Source organism: Cicer arietinum, chromosome 5 (assembly GCF_000331145.2).
Source record: "Cicer arietinum cultivar CDC Frontier isolate Library 1 chromosome 5, Cicar.CDCFrontier_v2.0, whole genome shotgun sequence".
Lineage (NCBI taxonomy): Eukaryota > Viridiplantae > Streptophyta > Magnoliopsida > Fabales > Fabaceae > Cicer > Cicer arietinum.
The window spans coordinates 62,957,373-62,966,505 of NC_021164.2; the positions used below are offsets into that span (position 1 = coordinate 62,957,373).

Here is a 9,133-nt window from a genome sequence, read left to right on the forward strand (position 1 = left end):
TTTTGGCATTTTAAATTTTTTTGGAGGTACAAGATAAATTTTCGTAAATGTATAATCAGCTTCATTTGCTTATCTTCCTTATTATAATGAAAAGTATCAACGACACTCTGAAATTAATTCAAGATCTACCAACTAAGTTGAAGTTCATATAAACCCATGTTATAGAAGATAAGGAAGGAAACGAAAGAATCTCCATTTAGGTTTGCCTTTAAAAATTGAGCTGGGACGAAAAAATGTTGGTTCAAACCTGTATCTAAATACATTTTAGTGTATCATCTAAATCGGGTACAAGTGTAGAATTTCCGTTTAGGTTTGTGTTTATAATCTTTTCTACCAAATCATAGAACTTTCTTTCCACTTGTGTTTAGATTCGGAGTTCAACATTTTAAATCTATTCTTTTCAAAATAAAACAAAAACATTTTAATTTCACTGTCAATTGAAGTAAGATGATGGGCGCAAAAATTGTTTGTTGAATTTTTAGAGAAGACCAAAAGATATAACATTGTAATAAGAACAATCATACAAGTGAATTAGACGTTATCTTTATCAAAATTTTAAGGAATAAAGTATATGTCATCTTATTTATATAATATCAATTTTTATTTTTTCATCCAATCGTAACTTTTACTCACGTTAGACACACTTATAGCATAATATATATCTTATATTAAAAATAAATAAATAAAAAGGTTAATGCAATTCTCAAATTTTATATGATATAATTTGGTTTTCATAAGTGTAAGTAGAGCTGTCAAAAAAACCATCAACACTAAGACCCCCTTAATTTTATTTTTTTTAAAACCTCTAATATTAGGCCCCTATCAAATTAATTTTTGTAAAATTTAGGCCTATTATTTCATGGGGCCTAAGGGAGGGGGCTCTGGGGGCTTATAGACCCCCAATATTTTGTTAATTTTGAAATTTATTTTATTCAAAAAAATTAAAAAATATTTTTAAAAAAAAAATTATTAAAAAGATAAATCATTTATATCAAAAAAAATCAGAAATTTTTTATCGAAAAAAAATCAAAAAAATTTTATTGAAAAAAATCGAAAAACTTTTATAGAAAAAAAATCAAAAACTTTTTATCGAAAAAAATCAAAAAAAATTTATTGGTGAAAAAATCAATTCTTTTTTTAAATAAGTGGGCCTATGTGCCCACAAAATTTTAGGGAATCTTTAGTGTGGAGGGCCTTGTTTTTTGGAGCCCTTAAAATTATAAAAAAATTTAGCCCCTTTAATATGTGGGCGGGGCAATAATTAAGGGCCTATTAAATTGACAACTCTAAGTGTAACTATCTATAATATTTTACCACATCTGAGTAAATAAGTGTAATAAATATTTAAAGGAATTGACAGAGTCCGCACAAGCAGTGGATCATGCGGTTTAATGGAGTCCGCACAAGAAGTGGAGCATGTGGTTTAATTCGATACAAAACGACAAACCGTATGGGAGCTTAACATACCGCAATCGTTAAAATACATCTCCGAATTCATCAACGCAAATAATGTTAGAGGTGGAAAAATAAACTACCACATACAAATGGTACATAAAACTGCTATAATACAGTACGATTTCTGCAACATTTTTTGTTCTAAAACAAGGAAAGATCAACCTATAGCTGATTTAGAATTTAAGAAAATGCTAATGTCACAAGTTTACAGATTAAATTATCCGATAGGAGTTTTATCTGTGGATCTTCCCTCCTAAACCTTAACCTATAAGAAGCTACATGCATGCATATCATGAATGGAAAAATTTATATTTTTATACTGGTAATGGAAATTAAGTCCAAGTCGCTTAGCGGACAAAAATGAGACTTTACAAGTTCCTTCTATTTGTATACTTCAACAGAACCCTGTAATTACATCATTAACCTAACCAGTAAGTTCACCACACCCTTTTATTTTTGAAAAACTTAAAACTATCATATAATGTATGGCCAAACTATTGAAGATTTTATTCCCTTCTTGTCATGTGTAAATGCCACATCCAAAGGGATTATATGAAAGTCAAAATTCATGAGTTCATAATACTGCAACTCCTTTGTGTCTAATGCAACTATCTTTTTACTGTTTGGAATTTTTATTCTCAGGCTTGTCAACTTGAGATTCTGGCTTGGTGGAACTATCATCTTGAGTCTGAGAATTAGATCTATGGTAATAATGAGTCTTGGATTGCTGAATGGCTTGTCTAAGTTCTTTGTACATCTTGACTGAAGACCCGGAAAAATTATTTAATTCGCCAAGAAATCTTATAAAGCTTGCTCGAAATTGATCAAAACCCGACATCCAGTCTTCTGAAGTGTCGTCTCTCAATAGATTATCCGACGATTCATTACCAGCGTCATTGTTCCAGGACGCTAGATGAGGATGCTTTGCACCTTTTGCATGGTTCTTCTCTTGACGTGGTAAGAATCGGGAAGTTTCATTTGCTAAACTCTTGATGGAATCTACGACTTCCTGGATAGGTAATTCGCCGAGCTTTTCCAACCAGATATCACAGGTGGCGTAAATTGGTGGACCGTACATTCTCAAGAGTGGAGGTTGAGGCCTTCTTTTTTTCTTGGCTGATTTTTGTTGAAGAGAAACACATTTGTTTAGCCATCCATTTATAGCTGCCAGATAGGCTTTTTGAGCTCCAACCCATTTGGTGAAACTTGATGACAGATAATGGAGTTCGGTTTCGAGATAGGAAGCGATTTGTTTACGTAGTTCGGAATGTGTGGTGATTCTAGCATGGTTATTGTAATATGCTGTTGACATAATCTGAAACTGGAGCTTGTGGCAATCGTACATCACTTCCCACATCCGACTTAACCTGACACCAAAAGCAAAATAGAAACGTATGAAACACAAAAGTAACAAGTTCATATTTAGCACAAAAGCAAAATACATTTTAAACCTAAGGAAACACATGTAACATGTTGATCCATATTCAAAGGTTATTAGCATAGTTTCAGAAAGTTACGAATTTATAAAAACAGAAAACTAGTAACTTTGTCCAACCAATTACTGAAGTAAAACTTAGGGTGCACTTGCATAAGCTTTGGCAAAAAATAAAGGCTTATATGTAATATGATACAACTTTTTTTAGAGCTTTCTTTCATAAGCTACGCCTTCAAGCATATGAGATACGTATTCGAACTCATTTGTATAAGCTTTAGAGAGAAAAAAAAATAGATCTTTCTTTCAAAAGCTACTCCTTCAAGCATGTGAGATAAGTATTGATGCTAAGTTTCATTTTTTGGTTTTTACTTTTTTCCGTCAAAAACTTCTTAAATATAATGATATAAAGCTAACACATAACCGCACGAATTGGAGCCACAGTAAAACAAGAGGAATCTAAAGAACTATACCCTTCAATTAACTCCTCAAGTTGTGGCTGAAGCTCTTTGTCTCGTAATTCCTCGATCCTCTTAGATATAGAGTCTATTCTAAGAATAGCAACTCTGATTCTTGAATGCAGATCCTTGACGACAGCACGGGTTTTATCAATGGTAGAGGTCTTTTCTCCTTTCGACTCCAGATGCTGTAAGATTTTACACTTCATGTCATATTCCTTTCTGATCACCCCACTTGCCTGCAATTAGCACAAATAAATGAAATTAGCAAAAATATCAAGAAATGCCCATATTAAATCGGATAAGGAAGATATAAAGAATAAAGAAGGCTTCACTTTTAAGGCAGCATACCAATGAAAAATAACAAAGCTATTTTTGTGTCACTTAAGAGTTCATTAGTGGAGGCTTAAAATATAAACCACTCAAGAGAAATTATTATACATTTTGAAGGAAAAAAGCCTTCCAATTCGTGATACAGTTGTGCTGTGTGTATGTAACGGAAAGTAGTTGCATCAAACAAATAAACTGTTTCACTATTAACACTTGATATACCCTTCATTTCTTTCTATTAGTGTAGGATTCAAAACAGGAATTTTTTTGCAAACATTCTATTATTAAACATGGCATACTTAAAATACCGAATAGTTTCCGTAATTGGGGATAAGAAATACACAGTACCTTGACTTCATCATAGAGCTTCCTTTCCCATGCAAATAATCTATCCAAGGTTGATGCGTGGCTTCCAGAGATCATACAGAAATTATCAAAGAGATTATTTGTATGGTCGTCTATATCATCTTTTGAGTTTGCTCCCAAAGGGTTTCTGGACGATGAGGATCGAGATGACATTGTCCTATGCCAAGTTAAGTACTTCACCGAGTTTTGAGCAGGTTCTAAGAAAATGTTAGAAAAAAATTAGATACAGAATTCACGAAACAGTTTTGAACAAACAACAATGAATATAGATAGATTGCATTTTATAAGCTTCTAGTCTCATAACACCTCAGACAGCAGTTAAATAGCAAGATGAGCACAAAAAAAGTTAGGAACATGAATCATATTAACAGGAGGATGAATATAATATAAAACTTCTAATAGTCTATTGAACAATTCCAGCGATACCAATATTAAATAACAGCTAATGCAACAAAATGGTTGGCAAAGTCCTGGTAACATGAAAAGCAAAAGAAAAAACGACAAAAATACCTTCTACAACTTGACTTGGGTCTTGCCCACATGAGCAACAAGCCTTCAAAAATGAGGATGCCACTGAAGAATCTGTTACAATTAAGAATATTCATGCTTAAACATTCATTTTGAAATGAATTGCAGAGTAAATTAAATGAAAATAGAAAAACCTCTAAGAAACATGCACTTTTTTTAACACTGAGAACAACAGGACATTTTCGTCAAAAAAGTACCAGGATCTCACTAATAGACATTCATGCAGGAACTGAATATATATGGTAATTCCCTCTTAATTTTTCAGCCAAATATTTATGAAGCATATCTTCACGTAGTCTACTGAAGTGGCATGGTTTATAAACTACAAGGAAAAGGAAAGCATATCATACAAAATCTCATCATGTTTATATTAACTGCACATCTATGCAAATGACTTGCATGTTCTCCTGCAACTTTTCCCATCGTGCGAATAGTGACAAACAAAACACCAAGTGCAGGGCCTATGTAATCGAAACTGATGCATATAGACATATGGAGAATAAAGAGTTATAAAAAAAATTACTTTCTTTGGCCTGAAATATAGGACGAAAGTGCAATTTATTAGCTTCAAGCATTCTCGGGACCTCTTTGCCAGATTCAGATGCTCTAACAAAGAGAAATTCAATCTCTTTCATGCTTGCATAAAAATCCTTAGGTACAACTTTATTTTCAAAGTGATTTTCTTTCTCCGCTAACTTATTTGTTTCAGCTGGAAGCACCGATACATTAGATGATGTCTTTAATGGTGATACATCAGGAAAGGCAGAGCTCCCCTTCTCCCCGTTCACGGCTGAATCCCCTGCTTGAGGCTTATTTGTGACAGGTAATCCATTGGCTTGAACATGGTCGTTAACTCTATTAAAATTTTCAAATTTTCGAACGAGGGTTTCTGTGGCAGGCTCATCTTCAAATTCATCTTCAGAGTCACGAGATACCTCACTTGCTTGAGAAGAAACCTTCTCTTCATCATCTTCCAACTCAGGAAGCCCTTCCTCCTCCCTTAATCTTGTTATATCATTGGCAATTCCCAAATCTTGGTGCATGCCCTTTCCTTCTTGAAAAGAAAATTGATGGTCAATAGGATGAAAAAGACCAAAAAAATCCCATGGTGGAGTTCCGACTGGAAGAGAAGAATCTTCAAATGCTGATGTTTCGGACCTTTCAGTAGAACGAGGAGTGGCATTCTGTGGAGTACTCGATGATGTTACTGTTCCTATAACAGGTACAGGCAGTTTCTCTTCTACCTTTTTAGATGAAATACTGCTAAATTTCATATGATTGGCTTGGAACTTAGTAGAGCTGGGAGGAGATGGAGTTGGAGAAAAGGTTTCAACTGCATCAATGCGCTGTGATGCAGATGGTGAAGAGAATGAGAACTGAGATGGGGTTTTCTCATTAAAAGCAAGTGGCTCGGGCGTTGCATTAGTGGAAGTATACAAGGAAGATTCCATTGGTGCTTCAGGTTCAGTGAATTTCCTCAGAGCTGTTCCTGTAATTTTCAACGATTGAACGTATGAAACATATGCAGCTGCTAGCGAGCAACGCCCGTCAAGTGCTTGCCTAACAAACTTCTTCCTTTCACGGCATAGCTGAAGTGCCTTATCATCATCCAGTTTGGAGCTTGTGGCCCCCATTGTTAGCCCAGAAGTAGCCTTCCTTTCCCTTTATGCAAACTTTGGAGTGAGACTTATATCTGTATATTAACTCCGTATCAAATGTATTCGAGAAACAATAAACGAATAATACACAAGCAAGAACAACACAACAATTACAAACGATTCATTATAATGTCATTAGCATCAAGTCGTAACAAGTGGCACACATGTTATAATGTTATATCTATGGCTTATCGCCATTAATATAAAGATGACAGAAATAAATCTGCCCAACATACCAGAAATTAAACATATTTAAAAAATGGTTAATTAATAGCTAATTTTGATAAATTTCTCCACAAGTAGTTATGAGCAAAAACAGTTAACGAATCTTACGCAACGAGAATTGAAACATTAATTTCTCATAATAATTGAAAACAGCTTTTGCATCTTAATTTGTTTAAAAGCTCTCTCATCTAACATCTATATAGCATAAGCCATAAGTGAAAAACCACGAACTTATTTTAATTAACAAGCTCCTTTAAGCTATAACTTAAGTCATCAATACAACAAGAAGCACCAACAATTGTTGAAGGATAAAAAAGCAAAATCAAAGTAGAAAAGGCATCATCTCCACCATGTCCTAACAAACAAAATTTCAAACATTTTTTTCATTTATCTGAAAAAAAAATCAAATAAACAGATAAATAACATGCTAGGACAAGGCATGAAACGAATATTCCGACAGCCAAATTATCCACAACTCAATCTAGCAAAAAAACAAAAACCAAACCCCACACAACAGCAATTCAACATCAAACATGTGTAAGCAATATCACATGCATATTCTGTAAAAATTATTAGGGCACTGAAATATGTAACCAAATACAGAACACTACAATAGCAACAAGAGAAGGTAAATTTCACAACCCAGTAAAAAAGCACAGTGATTGAGGATTCAGAAAGCAATAAAAGTTAACGGCAAAGGAATGAACAAAGTAAAAGAAAACAGAAACCCACTTACAAAATCGGAAAACAAAAAATGGGTAATCTTCAAAAACTCAACAAAAAAAACTTTGAATCAAACTTAAATGGCACAGTACATGTGTTTGGAACAAAGAAACAGAAGAACGAAAACAAAAAACAATAACAAAAGGAATGGAATTTGATAAAGTTGGGAAATTTCAGGTACCGAGATTGCACTGAATCAGAGGTTCACGCGGGGGAATTGGATTCCGGTGAAAATCGTGGACAGAGAAAGGGATTAGTGTTTTCCTTTTTTGTTATTTTTCCAGAGAGAGAAGGAAACTGTAGTGAGAGAGAGAGAGAGAATAAGATGGACGGATGGATGGATGGATGGATGGATGGACTAAGATTCGATGAGATCGGTCCATGCAAAAAGCATATAATAAAAAGACAATAATATTTTGATGTACTACCATCTAAGTCTGTGGAACCCACTAGAAGTTTATAAAAGGAACCTAAAGATCACAATCAGAGCCTTTGCCCTTTTCACTCTCATCAAAATTGTGTTATAAATAAGGTCTATTTTACTATTTTTTGCTTTCTTCAACCATTCATTTTTTTCCTTTTTCTTATTTTATTTTTTTATAAATAAGGTCTTGTATTACTAACTCAAAAAAAGTTGGGAGGTAGAATCCTCAGCATGATACATCACCAGAGCATGTAAGTGGAGAGCAACATGTCCAACAATAGTAATATTAAATAAAGTAAAAGAAGTCATATTAGGCAAGCGTGTGAACACATTTATTTGTTTTTCTGATATAAAAGTAGATGATGGTAGTTGTCTAAGACGAGTCTCGAAGCATGGAGGATATATCATTGAGAAGAGGCATCATGGAGGATATGTCATTGAGAAGAGGCATCAGTGGCATATAGTAGGTATGACATTTCTTAGCCATATCGAGGAAAGATAGATAATTAGCTTCAAAAGTAATCTTCTGTAATACTCACGTTACCACAATGTAATACTCACACTTCTATGAAAATATAACTATTTGAGTTAACTTTGGGAAAAAAGATCTTTTGATAAATCGACCATTATTATCTTGAATAAGACTACCACAAGTTGAAGCACCGTAACTAGCATAGTCAACTCCATCAACATTCATTTTGAACCCACCAACTAAGACGGAGGACAATTAGGCTTAGTAGTAGGACCAATCAAATGTATATAAAGAAGTAAAACGAATTTTAATACGAGGCGTTATTAAGCTTCTTATAGTACTTTAGTAAAATTAATAAATTTTATTTATTTTTTGTACTTTAGACTACAAAATTATTTATTAAAATAATATAATTGATTTTGTATAATAGATTTTTTTCAATTGATTATATAGTTCATTCATTTAATATTTATTGAGATAATGTTAATTTTATATAAGATTTTATTAGTTTTAGTTCAAGAAATATTAGAATGAGCTCTTCTTACTAAGTAAAAATAATAATTTTAAAGACCTCTTTATTGAATAGAATAATTATTTTTGTTGGAGGCTTAAAATGATGACTTTAGTAATCTTATCCTTAAACCAATTCTAAAGCTTAATTGTCATTTTTAGATTAATTTTACCCTATTTTAAAAGTCGATAGTTTTAATTCATTTATCTGATTTTTTAAGTAAAAAACGATGACGTGAGACGTTTTAAAAAATGTGACATATGATAGGATTATGTAGAATGATTAACACCTATGAAATTTGAATAAAACGTCGTAAAAATTTAACTTTCAACTTCGATTATTTTTTCATTTTTTTAATTTATTTAATGACATATGAATAATTAATGCACGTAGATGGTTCTATATCATAGAATTGTATGTCATATCATTTAAAATATATCAAATCATTATTTTTAGTTCAAAAAATTAAGAGAGGAACCAAAATTGTTGACTTTTAAAATAAATAACCAATTATGTGAATTGGTAATAATAGAGGAACAACAACTGCAATT

The 9,133-nt window shown here is 32.7% G+C and overlaps 1 protein-coding gene across 2 annotated transcripts; it reads right to left on the reverse strand.

Annotated features, from left to right (window-relative positions):
• Window positions 1-1,748: 1,748 nt before the first annotated feature.
• On the reverse strand, window positions 1,749-7,554 carry LOC101512544 (nitrate regulatory gene2 protein-like). 2 transcript variants are annotated; one of them, XM_004501918.4, is made up of 6 exons: window positions 7,357-7,554; window positions 5,093-6,262; window positions 4,552-4,623; window positions 4,024-4,238; window positions 3,361-3,584; window positions 1,749-2,822 (listed from the first exon to the last, which is right to left on the reverse strand). In XM_004501918.4, the coding sequence occupies exons 2-6, from the start codon at window positions 6,201-6,203 to the stop codon at window positions 2,072-2,074; spliced, it is 2,373 nt and encodes a 790-aa protein (XP_004501975.1). In that variant the 5' UTR covers window positions 6,204-6,262; window positions 7,357-7,554; the 3' UTR covers window positions 1,749-2,071. The 2 variants fall into 2 exon arrangements, with proteins under 2 accessions (XP_004501975.1, XP_027190661.1); XM_027334860.2 differs by lacking the exon at window positions 7,357-7,554 and adding an exon at window positions 7,189-7,330.
• Between the last annotated feature and the right edge of the window lie 1,579 nt (window positions 7,555-9,133).

Bases quoted from the DNA above. Each gene is read 5' to 3' on its own strand.
- LOC101512544 (XM_004501918.4), bottom strand. From the start codon at position 6,203: ATGGGGGCCACAAGCTCCAAACTGGATGATGATAAGGCACTTCAGCTA. The intron at 4,624-5,092 runs GTAATTTTTTTT...TAATTGTAACAG, and splicing joins TATATTTCAGGCCAAAGAAA to ATTCTTCAGTGGCATCCTCA. The intron at 4,239-4,551 runs GTATTTTTGTCG...ACATTTTCTTAG, and splicing joins CCCAAGTCAAGTTGTAGAAG to AACCTGCTCAAAACTCGGTG.